We start from the raw sequence: 18,616 nt of genomic DNA, 5'->3' as shown, positions 1-18,616 counted from the left end.
TCTTTACGCCAACAGACATAATCAGCAAAAAAATCCTGCCCAATTTCTTTCCTGAGGAATGTCTGCTTTACAGGATGTCCCCGCATAAGAGCATTAAGAAGTCAAGTTATCCGTGTGAGCCATAATTGTTTTAGACACCAGGCGCGCGCGCGGTTTGTCGCAGGACTTAACACTTCATTCGCTGATTTGGTCCAACGACTCACATTGTTAGCGTGTTTGTGCTTTGGTCCAAAAACTCACATTGTTAGTGTGTTTGTTCACTTCATTCACTGTACATAAACATCCTGTATAAGGGGGGAAACAAACTAAAAAAAACAAGACAGCTGTTGTCAGTGAAAGACCTTGAACAATTAACCCATTTAGGGCCTAAAATTATTGAATGCTTTAACCAGTGAAAAATAGCAGATATACAAGCTCACAGCGCGGCACCGAGTGCCGCGCTGCGAGCTTGTAGATCTGCTATTTTTGAAAAAGCTGTGAAAATGTGTGCAAATCTTTGAATATATGTATGTTCAAAGCGAACGTTTGTAACTCAAATTTTGCTTCTGGGTGGTCCCTGGAACTAAATATTTTGAGATGGGTGTCCGTGGCCAAATAAATATCAGTTTGGGGGTCCTTCACATGAAAAAGTATGAGAACCACTGACATAGTAGTCTCACAGACTAACTGAGCTCCAGTTAAGTGAGAATGTGCTTTTCTTTGACGATGGCTGCATGGCCAGATTGCTGACACAGAAACACAGGGTTTTCAAAAAATCTTAGAAGGATTCAAAAGACACCGGGTCAAAATTCGAATTTTCACGATTTTTCAAAAATAGCAGATCTACAAGCTCGCAGCGCGGCACTCGGTGCCGCGCTGTGAGCTTGTATATCTGCTATTTTTCAATAGTTAAATCATAAAATAGTGATACACAAAATGTGTACCCGTTCTGAATGGGTTTTAATTAGAAAAAGTCCCGCACAGCGAAAGCGCCCGCTTGGAGTCCAAACTGTGCCAGAATGTATTCCGAAACAGCTTCTCTCTCTCCCTCTTCCGCACTGCCAAGCGCTAGTTTGCGCCTGACCCCCGTTAACAATGACTTCATTGATTCCGCCACCAAGCCGAGTATCATATCATTATTATGTTTTCTGAGCCTTTTTTTTCGGTTTCATATAGTTTGCCGGGGTAGTTTAGGAGCCGTCCATCACTGGTTCTATAGTAGAGGCTGACCCAAAGCCTGCTGGGAACTGAACTGTAGTTAATTAGTGCACAAAGCCAGGGCTACAAAAGGAGGAAGGAGGGGGAGGCGGCACCCACAGAGAGTCGGGTGGGTGAACCTCTCTGCTTTAGACAGGGGCGTCACAAGGGGGGGGGGGAGTGGGACTGAGTTACTAGGGCCCAAGGTGGAGGGGCCTTAGTTATTTTATACTTTAGCTATTGAAAAATAGCAGATATACAAGCTCACAGCTCGGCACCGAGTGAAAATGTGTGCAAATCTTTGAATATGTATTTTTGAGCGGTGGTAAACCGCTCCATAGAGTGGCTGTACGTGTGCCTGTAGCCATTTTTTCCTCAGCGTTTTGCCATAGCAATGTGTGTGTGTGTGTGTGTAGCCTGTATTACATCACCAATTAGGTCTACTTCCTAGACCTATATCCTAGTCTGAAGACGTTATGCAAGCACGACCACCGCTCACTTCACATTGGGTGTGATTTTTAAGTGAACATTTGTAACTCAGATTTCGTTTCTGGGGGGGTCCCTGTAACTAAATATTTTGAGATGGGGGTCGGTGGCCAAATACATATCATTTTGGGGGTCCTTCGCATGAAAAGGTTTGAGCACCACTGACATAGAAACATAGGTTTTTCAAAAAAAAAAACCTTAGAAGGATTTGAAATATTCAAAGAAATCTTGACACATTTTCAAGATTTTTCAAAAATAGGCGGATCCATGAGCTTGTATATCTGCTGTTTTTCAATATTTAAAGCACAACATTATGCATAATAACGTATTCCCAGTCTAAATGGGTTAAACCCCCTGCCCCTATGAAGAACATTGATGGGGGGCCCGCAGTGAATCCTTGTACCCAGGGCCCAGAATTTGGTGCGACACCCCTGGGTATATAGCCAAGATGTGTGGGATGTGTGGCATGTGGAGGAAGGGGTCGTCGGGGTTGGGGGGTCTTGAGTTATTGCGCATATAGCGGGGCTTGGCATTGGGGGTGGTTGTTCATGGGAGGTGGGTTGAGTTGGGGATGTTAGAGTAGGAGTATTCAAAGTGGGGTCCGGGGGGGACCCCCAGGGGTCCTTGAGGGGGGGGGGGGGGTACAACAAGGGGGTCCCCATCTAAATGATTGATGGACAGGGATTCGGGAAACCAAATGGGCCCTTTGCAGGTCTGTGACTCCCGAGAGTGTGCAAATGGAACCAAGCGGACTCACAATGGTTATTGTTATACACTTCAAAGTTCAATTAACCACATGCCCCAGCATCCTTCCATTTTATGATCTACAAGCTCTCGACGCTGATCTACAAGCGTTGAGAGCTTGTAGATCAGCCATTATTTTTTTGCAGAGATTTTGTGTTAAGCACACAGAATAAAACCACACCTAGGGCTCTATTTTGATTGTCTGTACCAGCTCTTATGCCTTAACTTTAAGGCCTGTCCATACTGTCTCTGAGGACCAAACCTTTTGTTTGAAAGGTCCTGTTCGACAACAAAATGACGTCACTTGCATCTTCTGAAAAGCATTACCCCAAATTAAAGTTCGTAAAGCTGCACGTTGGAAAGTAGGAACTCTCCGACTAAAAGTGTGGTGGTCGGAATTTATGCACAGGCCTTTAAGTTAAGGCATAAGAGCGGGTAGCCTACTTAAGACAATCAAAATACAGCCTAGTGTGAAGTGAGCTGTGCTATTTATGAGTTAATTTCATTAAGTGTCCCGCTAAGCTTGACCAATGTGACCCTGGACATGGACATACAACAAACTTTGAGCGCTTTGTGAAAAGATGTAGGCCAGATGTAGGCCACACTTCAGTGCCCGGACCAAAGCCACATGTCGGAGCTTAGCTCCTTCCAGTCCAAGTAGGCTACAGAGCCAACTCCTCAGGTCCAGTTTACTTAGCCTTGTGGTTAAAGGTTTAAGAACCACATGTGTGGACTGGAGCTGTGGGTTGAGTTGGGGAGGTTAGGGGAGTGGGTCTGTCACTGTGGGCTGAGTCAGGGGGGATTTAGGAGTGCTGAGTTTGGGGGAGGTTAGGGGTGTGCAGGGTTAGTGGGCTGGGGGACTGGGAGGTTTGGGGTGTGGGGCAGGGACGTGCAGATAATGTTAGAGAGGCAGGGGCTGAAAAGGGGCCTTTTGGTGGAAATATCGAAAATAGCAGACCTGCTATTTTCGCTACTTGAAACCACATTAAACTAAGTATAATCAAGTGAATACTGGAGATGTGGCGTAACGTAACGGCATGGATTTCTACACAGAGAGGGCAACTCTTTCAACATCAAGATGCTGCATTCAAGTTCAGGAGAGTTTGGACAAGGCGATTCTCCCGAATGCTGCCACCACGTATTGCATGGAAAGAGGGCATTTTCATTTCTTTCACCATAGTGATGGAAACTGCATGCATTCATTGTCTGGAGAGGGCACTCTCTCTTTTTACAGAAGGATAAAAGGGCAGGGGCTCAAGCCCCCTTTGATGTCTATGTGTGCACGTGCCTGGTGCGGGGAGGGATGTGCGGGTGGGGCTGTGCTGCTGTGTGGCTGACTGTCTGTGGACGTGAGTGGCGGGGCGGTGGCAGACAGACGAATTAGCAGTGTGAAGGGCTGCCTTGTCTGGACGCCCCATCACATGAATGCAGCCATATCCTGGCAGCCACTGTGGAGTCCCCCATGAGCAGTGGTTTAAAGCAAGGGGTCTTCAACCTTTTCAGGCCAAGGACCCCCTTAGTTGAGAGAGAGATGAAGCAGGGACCCCCACACAACCTTTTCATAGATTCCACATAGTTTCATTGTTTGACAGCACGATCATCAGTATAATTTTGGATTCACGTTTTTTCAGATATTTAACCACTTGAACCGTCAATACTTAATAAACTTGACCTTCACTGTACTTGTCTGCTCTTTTCCCCCTCCAAAGCTCTTTGACAAAAATAGCCGATCTACAAGCTCACAACGCCTCGCGCTCTGTGAGCTTGTAGATCTGCTATTTTTGGCTAAAGTTCTCAGAATATGGACATTAGTGTTCAGGTGTTTAATATAAGAAAAAGGGGGAAAAACAAGTTCCTATCACACAAAGATTTGGAGGACCCCCTGTAGTAACTCTGAGGACCCCCTAAGGGTCCCGGACCCCCTGTTGAAGACCCCTGGTTTAAAGTAACTAATAGTAGTACTGTCTGTACTACATACACTCACTTCAACCTTATATACATTTTGGCCATTTGAAAATAGCCGATCTACAAGCTCACAATGTGTCGCGATGCGAAACATTGTGATGCGAAACATTGTGAGCTTGAAGATCTGCTATTTTTCCCAAAGATTTTTATACATTTGAAAACTGAAATAGTATAGTCTGGGGACGCCCGCTGGCCTACTGGTCCAGGCGCATACCACTTGAGCATTGCCTGGTGGTGTCGCCAGTTCGATTCCCGATCCGGACAATCTACTGTCCTATCAATAAAAGCCCCCCTCCAAAAATGGTACATTCTGCACAATACTTTAAGTATTATGAAGCCAATATTTTGAAGCAGCCATTGCAACACTTTTGTACTTTTACTCAAGTACATTTTGAATTCTGGACTTTTTTACTTGTAACAGAGTGTTTTCTACATTGCAATATTGAAACTTTTACTTAAAGGACAACTTTGGTTTTTTACAACAAGGGTTCATATTTTAGATTGTAATTAGAGAAAAGAAAAAGTGAGTGTTAAAATGTTTTCATTTGCTTCGTTCTATTGTTTTATCGCGTTTACCGTGCTAAAATGTGGGGCATGCGTACGCATGGGGGCATGCGTACAAGTGGCTAAATATGTCTTTTTAGACAATAAGCCAGCAGTTTCTTTATTGCTATTTACAGTAACACTTCTAGCCCCCATAAGTCACATCCAACCATGAAAGGTTGCGTTATATCTTGGGAATGGGCTTATTCTGTGTAAAATGACATATTTAGCCACTTGTACGCATGCCCCCAAAGACTGAAATAAGAATCTCTAAAACAACAGAAAGAAGTAAATGAAATAATTTTAACACTCATCTTTTATATTCTTTAATTACAATCTAAAATATGAACCCTTGTTGTAAAAAACTAAAGTTGTCCTTTAAGTAGCCTAAAACATTAGTACATTTTCCACCACTGCTTGTAGACCTGGACGCACCATGACATGAATGCAGCCCTATCCTGGCAGCCGCAACACGCTGCTACTCCACTCCCTGGTGAGGGACAAAGGACCCCGGCTGGCCGGGTCAGGCCGTAATGCACTTTGAAGAGAGAGAGAGAGAAAGAGGCCTACTGAGAAATATAAAGGCACGACGCAGAGAGAGAGAGAGAGAGAGAGAGAGAGAGAGAGAGAGAGAGAGAGAGAGAGAGAGAGAGAGCAAAAGACACAGTAACTGCACAGTTTACATTTGAGCAAGTAACTAGACCAGGGGTCTTTTCTCCTTTTTTTTATATTAACGACTTGAACCCTAACGTCCTTATTCTGAGAACTGTAGCCAAAAATAGCCAATCTACAAGCTCACAACGCTTTGTGAGGCGTTGTGAGCTTGTAGATCGGCTATTTTCGGCAAATAGGTTTGGTGTAGAGGGGATAAAAGAGCAGACTAAGTACAGAGTGAAAGGTCAAGTCTTGTCAAAATCAAGTATTGACGGTTCAAGTGGTTAAATATCTGAAAACAAAAATTGACATGAATCCAAAACACACTGATGATTGTGCTGTCAAACGATGACACGATATGGAATCTATGAAAAAAGGTTGTGTGAAGGGGTCCTTGGCCTGAAAACATCGAAGACCCCTGAACTAGACTGCACTCTGTTGAGGTGCCAACTTGCGACTTGTGCACTCATGGCCAGGTCGCACTTATTGATGGTGATGTCACAAAAAATGCTGGTCCATCATTGGCTGTTGATGGTGACGTCACTAAGAATGCTCGTCCCTCATTGGCTACGAGCACAAACACAAACATTTAGGCAAACAGATACGCCACATATTGGGTGCGTTCGGAAACCCGCACCGAGTGTGTGCTCGGTGTAGTGAGTGCAGTGGGCGTGACGTTGGAGAGTGCGTTCAGTGTGGCTTATTTACGAACGACCAGTTTTAACAGGGAGCTGTGTGCTTTTTCACTCTGAACTCTGAAGGCAAACTTTCTGAAAAGCAGCAGTTGCTAAGTATGCTAACGTAACATTGACATTGAAAGGAGATGTAATTCATAGCATTTGCATACCTGCTGTTAGTTTACACGTTAATGTGTGTGAACTATCAAGGCCAAACGACCAATTAAGCTGCAAATGCTACATTTTGCGGTAATTTCCTCCATTCTTCACAGCTGAGAAGCGTTCGAGACATGGCTATGAAAACCAACCAATCAGAACACCGAACCACCGCACCACACTGCCTAACCCCATCTTCTGAGTAGGGTTGGTGAGTGCGTGCACTCAACACACCAGTGCGCCGCGCACTGGATTTCCGAACGACAACGCACCAAGTGCACCGAATAAACGAACGACAACATGGCACACCAGTGCGTTGAGTGCGCATTTCCGAACGCGCCCTTAGAATCACCGAATGCAGTACTTGCACACTCTGCTGGTGCAAGTAATAAGCACTTCTCTGGCATTGGTTCTCAATGCTCCTGGGAGTCGGGACCCCTAGGGGTCCTTGGGGGAGTTTCAGGGGGTCCCCAGCTAAATAGTTAGGAACCAAATGGACCCTTATGGGTATGTAACTCAGAGAGTGTAATTAATGGAACCAAATGGAAATGCCATTAAATGGGGGGACCGTAGCCTAATGCATGTCAAACTGGGGGTCCTTAAAATGGTTGGGAATCACTGCTAGAGGCTTGCAAATCATCTCTTATTGGGGTCCGTCCCTGGCATATCTTTTCAAATGGGTGTCCGCGGGCTAAAGTGTCAAATTGGGGGTCCTTGGCATTGGCATGAAAAAGTTTGAGATGGATTAAACAGATAGCCCATAATACAAACATCATTCATCACCATTTCACCAGCATCAAAAAGATACAGAGAACGCGCGTCAGTCACAGACAGTGCACCCAGTGGCCTGCGGGAGGCGCTATCTCTCCACCGAAACGGACCAGGCTTTCTATTGATATTCTCATGCATGCTCATGCAGAGCACAGTTCATTTAGAACCCCCCCAAAAATTGATCCAAAAAATGTGTTCCCGCTCCGATGAATCCAAGAAAGAAGCCGCCACAGACGGCTGGTGCCCACGGGCCACGGACCCCCTACCCTACCCGCTTGTCTGCCCATGTCCCAGTAGTGCCCCCCCCCCCCCCCTTCCCGGAGGGGTGTGACCTGAATGTTTTGGTTCGAGACCGAGTGGCCAGGGACCGGAGAGAGGGAGGGTTGGTTGTTTGGCAGCTGCCCACTCTAACCGCCCCCCACCTCCCACACACACACACACACACACACACACACACACACACACACACACACACACACACACACACACACACACACACACAGAGAGAGAGACCCTAACAACCAACCCCCTCCTCTTTTCCTCCTCTCCGTCCTAGAATATTGCCATTCCGACGCACACACATATACACACACACACACACACACACACACACACACACACACACACTCACACACACACACACTCAGTCAGTCTCACACACACTCCTCCTTCTCCAGGAGAGCAACAGTCAGTCAGTCAGAGCTGCACGGCACGCTACGGACTGACTTGCCAAAGAAGTGGATTTACTGCGCTTTTTATTCCGGGTAGAATATTAATAATAGCCTAATAATAAAGGGTTCGGACCTAGGCTTAGTAGGCTATATGAATTTGGCGAATTTAAAAAAGGCAACGAATTGAAAATAAACAGAGGAGCCCTACTCGCCGGGGGAAACGTAATCATTTTATAGCTCGGTCGGTTTAAAGAAAGAAAGTGTGATAAAGCCAAGGCGAATGAGAAGAGAAAAGGGGGGCTTCTTCTCCTTATTGCTTTGTAGCGGGGGTCCGCGGCACGCATGCAGCATCTTATCGCTTTGTAGCGGCCGGGGGGTCCGCGGCGCAGCAGCAGCATCGCATATCGGATCGTTGTCTGTATGTTCATTCCACATTGGGATTACACACAGGATTCTCTGAATGAAAAGCAAAACGCCTCGGTGATATTTGGATCTTTTTACCCTTTTTCTTGTTTTTTACGGGATGGTTGAAGGTTCCATTCTATATCCATCCCTTGCTATAAAAAAACTGAAGACATGAGAGTTGTTTAAGGAGATCCAGTGAACCGCTGCGGTGGTTGTTTTAGGTGATCTGGTGGTCCGTGAGGTGGTTTTCCAGTAGATCTCCATCTCCTCCGGTCTCTCCTCCGTCCACAAAGGGGTCCGTGGTCTGCACACCTTTATTCATGTTGCAAGAAGATCTCGTTCTATGACAATGGATTACTTGCTGTGGGCTTGCAGCCTTGCCTTCTCCGTCGTGTGGGCTGTGGAAGGTAAGCTTTAATTCCATCATCTGACATTCCTTTGTATCAACTTTTATCGGTGAGAAATGAATATCGATTTTAGGAATCGATCATCATTCAACTAAAAACCAAACGCCAGAGAGCCACTGGCTGGCGTTTGGTTTTAGTTGAATGCATGTTCAGAATGATCGATTCATAATCGATAATAACACATCAAAAGAAACAATAGAATAGCCTACGAATTGTGTATATTTAACTGTTTGGTAGCCTTAAAGTAATTTCTGTACATGCATTCAACTAAAAACAAACGCCAACCATGGTTTTAGTTGAAATGCATGTTCAGAATGATCGATTCATAATCGATATACACATCAAAAGAAACAACAGAATAGCCTACTAATTGTGTAGCCTATATTTAACTGTTTGGTAGGATACCTTAAAGTCATTTCTGTAAACCATATTGTTGTGCTCCGCATATGAGTCGATGTGAAAACAACACAATCTTTCCCATTGATGGTGAAATTGATCAATGCATTATTAGCCTACATGTTTTGGTTCATCATGAGGGTAGTAGTAGTGTGGTGTGGTGTGGACTTGTGTGTGGAAAATGTGAGTCGCATACATTTCCTTTGTGCCACAATAATATGTTACCATGACTGCAATCCATGATGTAGGCTGCTACACATGTGTCAGCAACACCTCCAGAACGTCTCATCTTCTGTGTGTGCATGAGAGTGTGTGCGCGTGTGTGTGCGCGTGTGTGTGTGTGTGTGTGTGTGTGTGTGTGTGTGTGAGTGTGTGTGTGTGTGTGTGTGTGAGAGAGAGAGAGAGAGAGAGAGAGAGAGAGAGCTGACTGACACCCCTCTTGCATGTTAACCATTGCGGCGGCACGCAGTGCGGTGCCCACTGCCCAGTTTTTGCCATTGTCCCTTTTGTTGTGTCACACCCACCGTCTGTTGATGCCCACTGCCACCACCTTTACTGCCCCACCTTCACTTGTAAGACCACCGGTCTGGTATGGTGGTATGGTGGGCACTGCATGGCCAGAGGGTCTGGTGGTGGGCGGCAGTGGGCACTGACTGGACCCATATGTCTTCACGGCATGCCATGCACTCATGTCACATTTATCCTGGATTGACCGGCAGCTGGTGTCACTCAGTAGTATAACTGTGCCAGGCACGTGCACACAAAGGGGGCTTGAGCCCCTGCACTTTTAACGGTCTGTAATAAGTGCCCTCTCCAGATAGACCATGAATGCAGTTTTTACTCTGGTGAAAGAAATGCAAATGCCCTCTTTCCATGCCATATCTGAAGTTAGCATTGAAGAGAATTGCCTTGTCCAAATTCTCCTGAACTTGAGTGCAGCATCTCATGTTGAAAGAATTGACCTCTCTGTGTAGAAATCCATGCCGTTACGCCACATCTCCAGTATTGCCTTTTGTATGCTTAGCTTAGTGTGGTATCAAGTACTGAAAATAGCCGACCTCCAAGCTCACAACGCGTCGCGCTGCGACGCGTTGTGAGCTTGGAGGTCTGCTATTTTCGATATTTTCACCAAAAGGCCCTTTTAGAAATGTCAGGCCCTGCCTCTCTAACATTCTCTGCACGTCCCTGTATGTATGACACACGATAATATAACAACTTGATATAAATCTGTAATAACAACATGACATTACACCAGAATGTTTATGTTATGTTTGACTTGACATGAATGGCTGCGTTGGGATTGGGACTACCGGCTACGGCGTGAAATGTCTCACAGGCAGAGCCAAACGGATCGATACAAAGGCCATGGTTCTAAAAGTGGTGTGCGGACGAGACTCCCATCCAGGGGTCCTTGAGGGTTTTCCCGGGGGTCCCACTCCCCACTCGGCTATAAACGATTGATAGTTAGGAAGCAAATCGACCCCTTACAGGCCGTGTAACTCCTGAGAGTGCAGTGCTTGCAGTGCGGCACCGAGTGCCGCGCTGCGAGCTTGTAGATCTGCTATGTTTGGAAAAATAGTGAACATTTGTGCGAGTCCCTAAGGTACGCCACGGCACCCACATGTTCACATGTCAGATGACGGGTGTGAATTGGAAAGGTCAGTGGTTCTAACAAGTGGTGTTGTTTACCCTTACAGCTGTTTTCCTCTGGAGGGAAGGTTTCTGTGGGGAGAGGGGAGGAGGGGCCAGCTGACTACACATAGGCCTACACAGCAAAAAAATAATAACACTGGTGATAATTGTGACCTTTCAGGGGTCCACCACTCAGCAGCGTGTCATGGAAGCAGTCAGAGCCAGTTCATTCACACCCTAGAGCAGACAATATCTGGCTACTCTGAATTCTGTAGGGATGTTTAAACCCCCCCTCTCCGCCCCCGCCTCTGTCTCTCTCTCTCTCTCTCTCTCTCTCTCTCTCTCTCTCTCCCCTCTCCCCTTCCCTCCCTCTCTCTTTCTGTCTCTCTTCCCCATCTCTCTCTGCCTTTTCTCTCTTTCTCTTTGTCTGCCCCCCTTCTCCCTAACCATTTCTCCATCTCTCTCTCTCTCTCCCTCTCACCTTCTGTCTCTCTCTCTCCCCCCCCTCTCTCTCTGTCTCCCCCCTATCCCCCCCCCCCCCCTCTCTCTCTCTCTCTGTCTCCCCCACCCCTCCCTCCCTGTGCTCTTCCTGTACAATCTGCTCTCTCTCTCTCCTGGACCGCGGCCAGTTTGATCCCTCATCAATTCTGGTGTCAGCAACTTAAATCAATGCAGTGGCAGGCGGCCTGCTCTCCCCACGGGCCCCTCCTGGCCCGTGGTGATCAGCCACTTTCCAACCCAGCAACTTCCAGTTACTCAACACACAGGAGAGGTTAACTAATGTGGGTCCTCTTGAGAGGCAGGCAGGGGCATCACAAGGGGGGGAAAAGTGGGACTGAGTTGCTATAGGGCCCAAGGTGGAGGGGGCCTTAATTATGTAGCTACTATTGAATAATAGCAGATCTACAATCTCACAGCGCGGCACTCTTTTTTTAGACAACATTTGTGACTAAAATTTTGCTTCTGGGGGGTCCCTGGAACTAAATATTTTTAGATGGGGGGTCCGTGGCCAAATACATATCATTTTGGGTGACATGAAAAAGTTTGAGCACCACTGACATAGAAACATATTTTTTTTCTCCAAAAACCATAGAAGCATTTGAAATATTGAAAGACTTGCACAAATCTTCACGATTTTTCAAAGAATAGCAGATCTACAAGCTCGCTGTGAGCTTGTATATCTATCTGCTCGGTGCGACACCCCTGCACACAGAAAGGTGACACCCCCCCCCCCCCCCCCCCCCCCTCCCCACCCAAAGAAACTTTGAGGGAACGTGGGAAAAGGGAGAGGCAATAGATTTCCAATTAGCTTGCGACGTTGCCATTTAGCCCGCTCGTAATCCGACGACGAGTTCAACAGATGGTTTGAATCTGGCATTTGTTTTTCTCGCCGTCGCGTCGTAGTATAGTCAAATGTTAGCGTTTCTCCGCTTGGAAGGAATGTGTCTGTTCTGGTGCAGCATGTGTCCCAGCCGAGGCCCTCCTAAACCGTATCCTCATGTACGGAGCGACGATTGCGAATCTCCAAAATTCTCACACCCGCGCACACACAGACACACACACACATGCCTTACTGTAAATCTTTTCTGCGATGGTGACATTTTAATCCATTTAGGCCTAGGATTATTGAATGCTTTAACCAGTGAAAAACAGCAGATATACAAGCTCACAGCGCGGCACCGAGTGCCGCGCTGCGAGCTTGTAGATCTGCTATTTTTGAAAAAAGTCGTGAAAATGTGTGCAAATCTTTGAATATATGTATTTTCAAAGCGAACGTTTGTAACTCAAATTTTGCTTCTGGGTGGTCCCTGGAACTAGATATTTTGAGATGGGGGTCCGTGGCCAAATAAATATCATTTTGGGGGTCCTTCACATGAAAAGAGAACCACTGACATAGTAGTCTCTCAAGAACAGACTAACTGAGCTCCATTTAAGTGAAAAGTACATTTTCTTTGACGATGGCTGGCCAGATTGCTGACATAGAAACATAGGTTTTTTTTTAAAAAGTCTTAGAAGGATTCAAAAGACACTTATAGAATAGGGTCAAAATTCTAATTTTCACGATTTTTCAAAAAATAGCAGATCTCGCGCTGTGAGCTTGTATATCTGCTATTTTTCAATAGTTAAAGCATAAAATAATGACACACAATACTGTGTACCCGTTCTGAATGCGTTAATGTTGGCGCTAATCTCATTTGCAGTAAGTCTTTATGGCGCTGCTTTGTGAAACACTCATAGGATATTGCATGGAGGTAATTACAACGGGGGGAATGCTCCGTAGCAGTAATGTGGCAGGCAGAGCACTGTATGCATGACTGAGGTGGAATTATGCAGTAATATTGGCTTCAAGGTGCATCTGGGGTGTGTGCGATTATCTGAATAGGGGAGGCCACACACTGCAACAACCCTGAGTGCGAATAGGACTCAAAGGGTCCGTTTGTGCACGCTGTGAGTTAAATTAACACCCACCAAAGCCCCTTCTCCACTATACAGGGTCGAACCAGAACTTTCCAGAACCGGTGAAGTTCCGGGACCAAGTTCTGCTTAAGTTTCCTTATGCACCAGACCCAACCGGGAAGGTCCAGGTCCATGTGAAGAGACTCATTTGAATTGAACTGTATTGAATTCTTTATCATCAGATATTGAGAGGGAAACATCCACAGGAATTGGCACAATGGAAGACACTAGTTGCATTTCCATAAAGCCTTTTTTTGCGCATTAAGGCTTTTGCGCATAAATCTTTTTATGTAAACACTTAAAAATTAGAATAAACTTTCATTATTTGCATAAAACATTTATGCGCTTGGAGGAGGTGGATTTTTTGGGGCTTAATCGAAAAAACTAAATGCGCAAAAGGGAAGTGGAAACAGGTTTTGAATTAGAATGCATTGCACTCGCATGATATCGATTTGGCTGAAGGGAGCTACTAACTTGTTGGTACTGTACCATGCATCAGATGTTTATTTTACGGCGCTGTTGTGTGCAAGCCTTGTCTGTCACATCACCCAAGTAATTAAGTAAATCCTGGCTAACACTTCGTCGTCACACCGTGTTGTGTGCCAAAAGTGGCCGATCTACAAGCTCACAGCACCTCGCATCCGCCACGCATTGTAAGCTTGCAGATCGGCCACCTTCCAGACGCAAACACTTGCAGGATGAAAAAAATCGGCCCGGTCCCAGCTCTGTGCAGCGTGCACTGTGTGCAAGCCCGTGGGAAGTCATTTACAACAGGTCTCCCAAGAATCGCATTCATCAGTGGATGGAAACAGGCTAAATTAGATTTTTCGGACAATTTGCTTCCTATTTTTGTCACGCAAATATTTGTTTTAACAAAGCTTTATGCTTTTGTGTTATGAGAGTTTATCCTCCGGTCTTCTCGGTGTCATCACCTCTGCTTATACTGCTGTGCTGCCTCTGGGCAACAAATTTTCCCCCTTGGGATAATAAAGGTATCTATCTATCTATCTATCTATGCTCAACCAATTGAGAGCAGCAGGGCTGCTGGCCCGCCTAGAACTCAATTTTAGTACTACCTCAAGAGCAGGACTGAATTTTTTTTCCCGGAACCTCGTCTGAAACCGGGCCATGTACTATGGAAACAAAAAAATAGGTTCAGGTTCTGGAAAGTTCTGGTTCCACCTCGTAGTGGAAAGGGGGCTTTAAGACGGTGGCTCCCAAACCTCTTCTGGCTCAGGGCCCACTTGAAAACCTGGAAAGCGTTTTGAGGCCCACCCATCTGATATGACCACTGGCTGCCCTGTCAAGGGGTCACATGGGTGGATCACGTGCATTTTCAGAGCATGAGTATTTTAATGATCAATCAATCAACGGATTGCGTTCCAGCTTGGATCAATGGAACCTAACATAGTGCACTGTTAGTCCTATTCATGCGGCAATGAAAACGCATTCGTCAAGGTTTTAAAGGAAAGAAAATACCATGACCAGGGGTGTCACACCAAATTCTGGGCCCTGGGTACAAGGATTCACTGTGGGCCACCCCTTAGCTCTGGTCCAGAGTAGAGGATGACATTTTATTCCCGTTCCCGTGGGTCCCGCGGGATTCCCGTGGGACAGGAGTCAAATTTGTATTAATGCCAGGATCGGGACGGGCCAGGAATGAAAATCAACAGGAGTGGGCAGGAGCGGGAATCATCCCAGACCAGTTCATCAAATCGCAGAAATAAATTGCACAGGAAAGTGAGGTCTTTGAACTGCGAACATTATAAGATTATACATTATATAATAATAAACATGATATCAAATATAATATGGATCAAAATAGAAAAACATCTGCGCGATTTTATTTTTTTATATTTTTTTCGGGAGCGGGATGTGAACGGGAGTGATTTTGACCAGGAGCGGGATGGGACCAGGAGTCATTTTACAGGAGTGGGACAGGATGGGATTTTTTTCCCCACTCTAGCCCAGGATTGGGATGGGACAGGATTTTTTCTGCGGGAGTGGGACGGGACAGGAGTGAAAATTCATCAAAATGTCATCCTCTAGTCCAGAGTGGCTGGCTAAAAGACTAGACCAGGATTTCTTCTACCCCTACAAGGGCTCAACTTCAGTCAAAATAAACTAAACTACTCCGCCACTCACCTAACCAAAGGTAGTTTTGCCTATTCTCCGCGTTGGGAAACCTCTCAGCACATGAAATAAAACGCACCCACCTCGAGCCACCGCAGGCACAACCCGGAAATAAGCGGCGGTCGAGTTGGATGCGGCGGCGGTCGATTTGGATGCGTTTTTTTTTTTCATGACAAAAATAGTGTATTTTACAGAGTAGGTGGGGTGCTGAGAGGTTTCCCTCCGCGGAGAATAGACTTTCAACAACGCAAAACTACCTTTGGTTTGGTGAGTAGCAAAGTAGTTTTGTTTATTTTGACTGAAGTTGAGCCCTCGTAGGGGTACAGAAATCCTGGTCTAGTCTTTTAGACCAGTGTTTCTCAACCTTTTTTCTGCATGGGCACCCTTTTCATGTCCCAAGAATCCATGGGCACACCAACATACTACGGGGGTGCAAATATCGCCACTGTCTGGAAGAAACCTTGTATCTCCAAGTTTCAAATTTGTACGTTTATTCGCAAAGTAAAGCCCTGCTTCATCATACAAGGCTGTCGCACAACAGTAGTGAAAACAGCCGATCTACAAGCACACAACGCCTCGCGGTGCGAGGCGTTGTGTGCTTGTAGATCGGCTGTTTTCACTAGTTTAAATCATTTTTAAAATGATAAATACAAAACTGGCTTTCAAGCAGTTTCAAGGGGCACACTTGACCCTTCTCAGGGGCACACCAAAGGTCCCCAGGCACAGTGGTTGAGAAACACTGTTTTAGACAGCTGCCTGTCAGAGGCAGAGCATCCCCAACCTTGGGCCCTTGTAACTCAGCCCCCCCCCCCCCCCCCCCCTTGTGACGCCCCTCACCATGACATTTTATTCACATGAATAGCTCTTATACAGCCTACTGTGTTAATATTATATCATTTAAGAAATCTAAGCGTTTTTTCAAATTATTTGGGGGCCACTTGCAATATCCTCACGAGTGGCTTTATTCCACTGTGAGACGTGACAGTGTCACGGAGAGTGTTATCCTCATCTGCCTGGCGCTCTAGACGTGGAAGTACAAATATGAATAATTATCCGTCGACCCATAAAAGGAGAACGCAAACAGCCCTGAAGGATAGATTGAATTAGCTCCGGCTTGGCGTGTGTGCGTTTGAAAAGAGAAAAGTGCTCATCACGCGTCAAACGGAGCATCACGTCGGACTGTAATTATGAATTATAAAAGGAGGGGGATTCTGCGGAGAGTGAGAGAGAGAGAGAGAGAGAGAGAGAGACTCACAAAAGTGGAAATTAACATGGAATATCCCCCCTTCATTATTTTATACTTTAGCTATTGAAAAATAGCAGATATACAAGCTCACAGCCGCGCTGCGAGCTTGTAGATCTGCTATTTTTGAAAAGTTGTGAAAATGTGTGCAAAATGCAAATCTTTGAATATACACTGTACATGTATTTTTGAAAGCGAACATTTGTAACTCAAATCTTACTCCTGGGGATCCCTGGAACTAAATATTTTAAGATTGAGGTCTGACCGGTCCGTCATTCGTGGCCAAATACATGTCATTTTGGGGGTCCTTGACATGAAAAAGTTTGAGTACCACTGACACGGAAAGATATAGTTTTTCAGAAACCTGTTAACACTTGGGAGACATTTATAGAATCGTGTCAAAAAACATTCAAAAACTTGCACACATTTCCAAGATTTTTCAAAAATAGCAGATCTACAAGCTCGCAGCGCGGCACTCGGTGCCGCGCTGTGAGCTTGTATATCTGCTATTTTTCAAAGGTTAACGCACAAATTAATGGTTGAAGTAATAATGCGTATAACCTCCCGGTCTAAATTGCTTAACTGGAGATTTTTAGTCAAAATGTTGTCGGCGTGGCCCCTCAGAAGTGTTATGAACTATTCATGGACGCAGCACATGGTGGCGTTATATTTGATCACTCCCCGATCACTGGAGATGATGTTTTGCCGTTAATATTTCATATGTTTACTTGTTGGATGTGCGTGTCACGGTAATGTGAGGCGAGGGTTTCCCTTTCATCATTCACAAAGTGAATAATACATTAGCGCGTGCATGTGTGTGTGAGTGTGACAGTGTGTGTGTGTGTGTGTGTGTGTGTGTGTGTGTGTGTGTGTGTGTGTGTGTGTGTGTGTGTGTGTGTGTGTGTGTGTGTGTGTGTGTGTGTGTGTGTGTGTGTGTGAGTGTGACAGTGTGTGTGTGTGTGTGTGTGAGAGAGAGTGTGTGAGTGCTCTCAAAGCATAGTGAGAATACATGATGAGAGTGAGAATGAGAGTTCTATGGTGTGTGCGTGTGAGTGTGTGTCTGTCTGCGTGTGTGTGTGCGCGTGTGCGTGCATGCGCGTACATGCTCCTGAGTTCTGACGCATGTGTGTGTGTGTGTGTGTACATGCGCGCACACATGTGTTCCCAAAGCATGGTGAGAATACAGACCTCTCTGGCGTGTGTGTTTGTGTGTGAATGTGTTTGTGTGCGCTTATGTTTATGGATGCGTGCGCTGTGTTGGTGTGCGTGCATGCTCCAGACGCATGATAAGAGTACAATACCTCTATGGCGTGCTCGCATGCACGTGCATGCACCCGTGCACGTGTGTCCATGTGCGTGTGCGTGCACGGTGAGAAGGATCCAGAGCTCTCCATGACATTTGGGCTCCAGTGATCAAAAGCAGTAAATGTCATGGGTGCTGCTGTGAGGCACCGAGGACAAGTTCCTACTGGAAGAGCATCTCTGCCCCCAGGGCTGGACGTTAACCACTCACACCCCGCCATGATCCACCGCGTCTGGGGGAGAAAAAGAAACACCTGGCAGAAAATAGCCGATCTACAATGCAGGGGACGTGCTGGCCATTGGGAAAAGCGGGACAACTCCCGAACGTCCGGTTCATTCCCGGGCCGGTCCAGGCCGGCCATTAGGACAAAATTAAAAATAAAATGTCGGCCTTCGTTCCATTTTGGGGGCTGGGTGGCCAGCAAAGTAAATCGTCACTGTCAGGCAGAAACCTTGTATCTTCAAGTTTCAAATTTGTAGATTTTTGTCGCAAAGTAAAGCCCTGCTTTATCATACAAGGCCGTCACACAAAAGTAGTGAAAACAGCAGATCTACAAGCACACAACGCCTCGCGTGGCCCTCGGCTTGGTACCCTGGACATAATTCGGCCCTTGGGGAAAACTAATTGGGGAACCCTGGTCTATACTGTAGCTCAGGAGTCCCACATAACCATTTAAAGGACCACTTCACCTCTGGGACAACCAGATCTTATTTTATTGTTGTTTGGGACACGATCAACACAATCCTGAGTTATGTTTTGTGTTCAATCTGTGTTTTGAGAGTATTTCAGCATGTACT

General features: G+C 46.0%; 1 protein-coding gene across 1 annotated transcript in view; it reads left to right on the top strand.

The window, feature by feature from the left end:
- Window positions 1–8,591: 8,591 nt before the first annotated feature.
- ephb3a (eph receptor B3a) overlaps window positions 8,592–18,616 on the top strand; it is a gene marked incomplete at both ends in the record, with an annotated part of 142,970 nt that continues 132,945 nt past the window's right edge. The window contains one exon of the mRNA XM_080726752.1: window positions 8,592–8,655. Coding sequence (XP_080582878.1) covers window positions 8,592–8,655 — 64 coding nt within the window. The remainder of the gene's footprint in view (window positions 8,656–18,616) is intronic.

This window comes from Nannobrachium achirus (assembly GCF_963921795.1).
Source record: "Nannobrachium achirus genome assembly, chromosome: 5".
Lineage (NCBI taxonomy): Eukaryota > Metazoa > Chordata > Actinopteri > Myctophiformes > Myctophidae > Nannobrachium > Nannobrachium achirus.
This window is presented reverse-complemented; position numbering and strand designations above follow the sequence as displayed.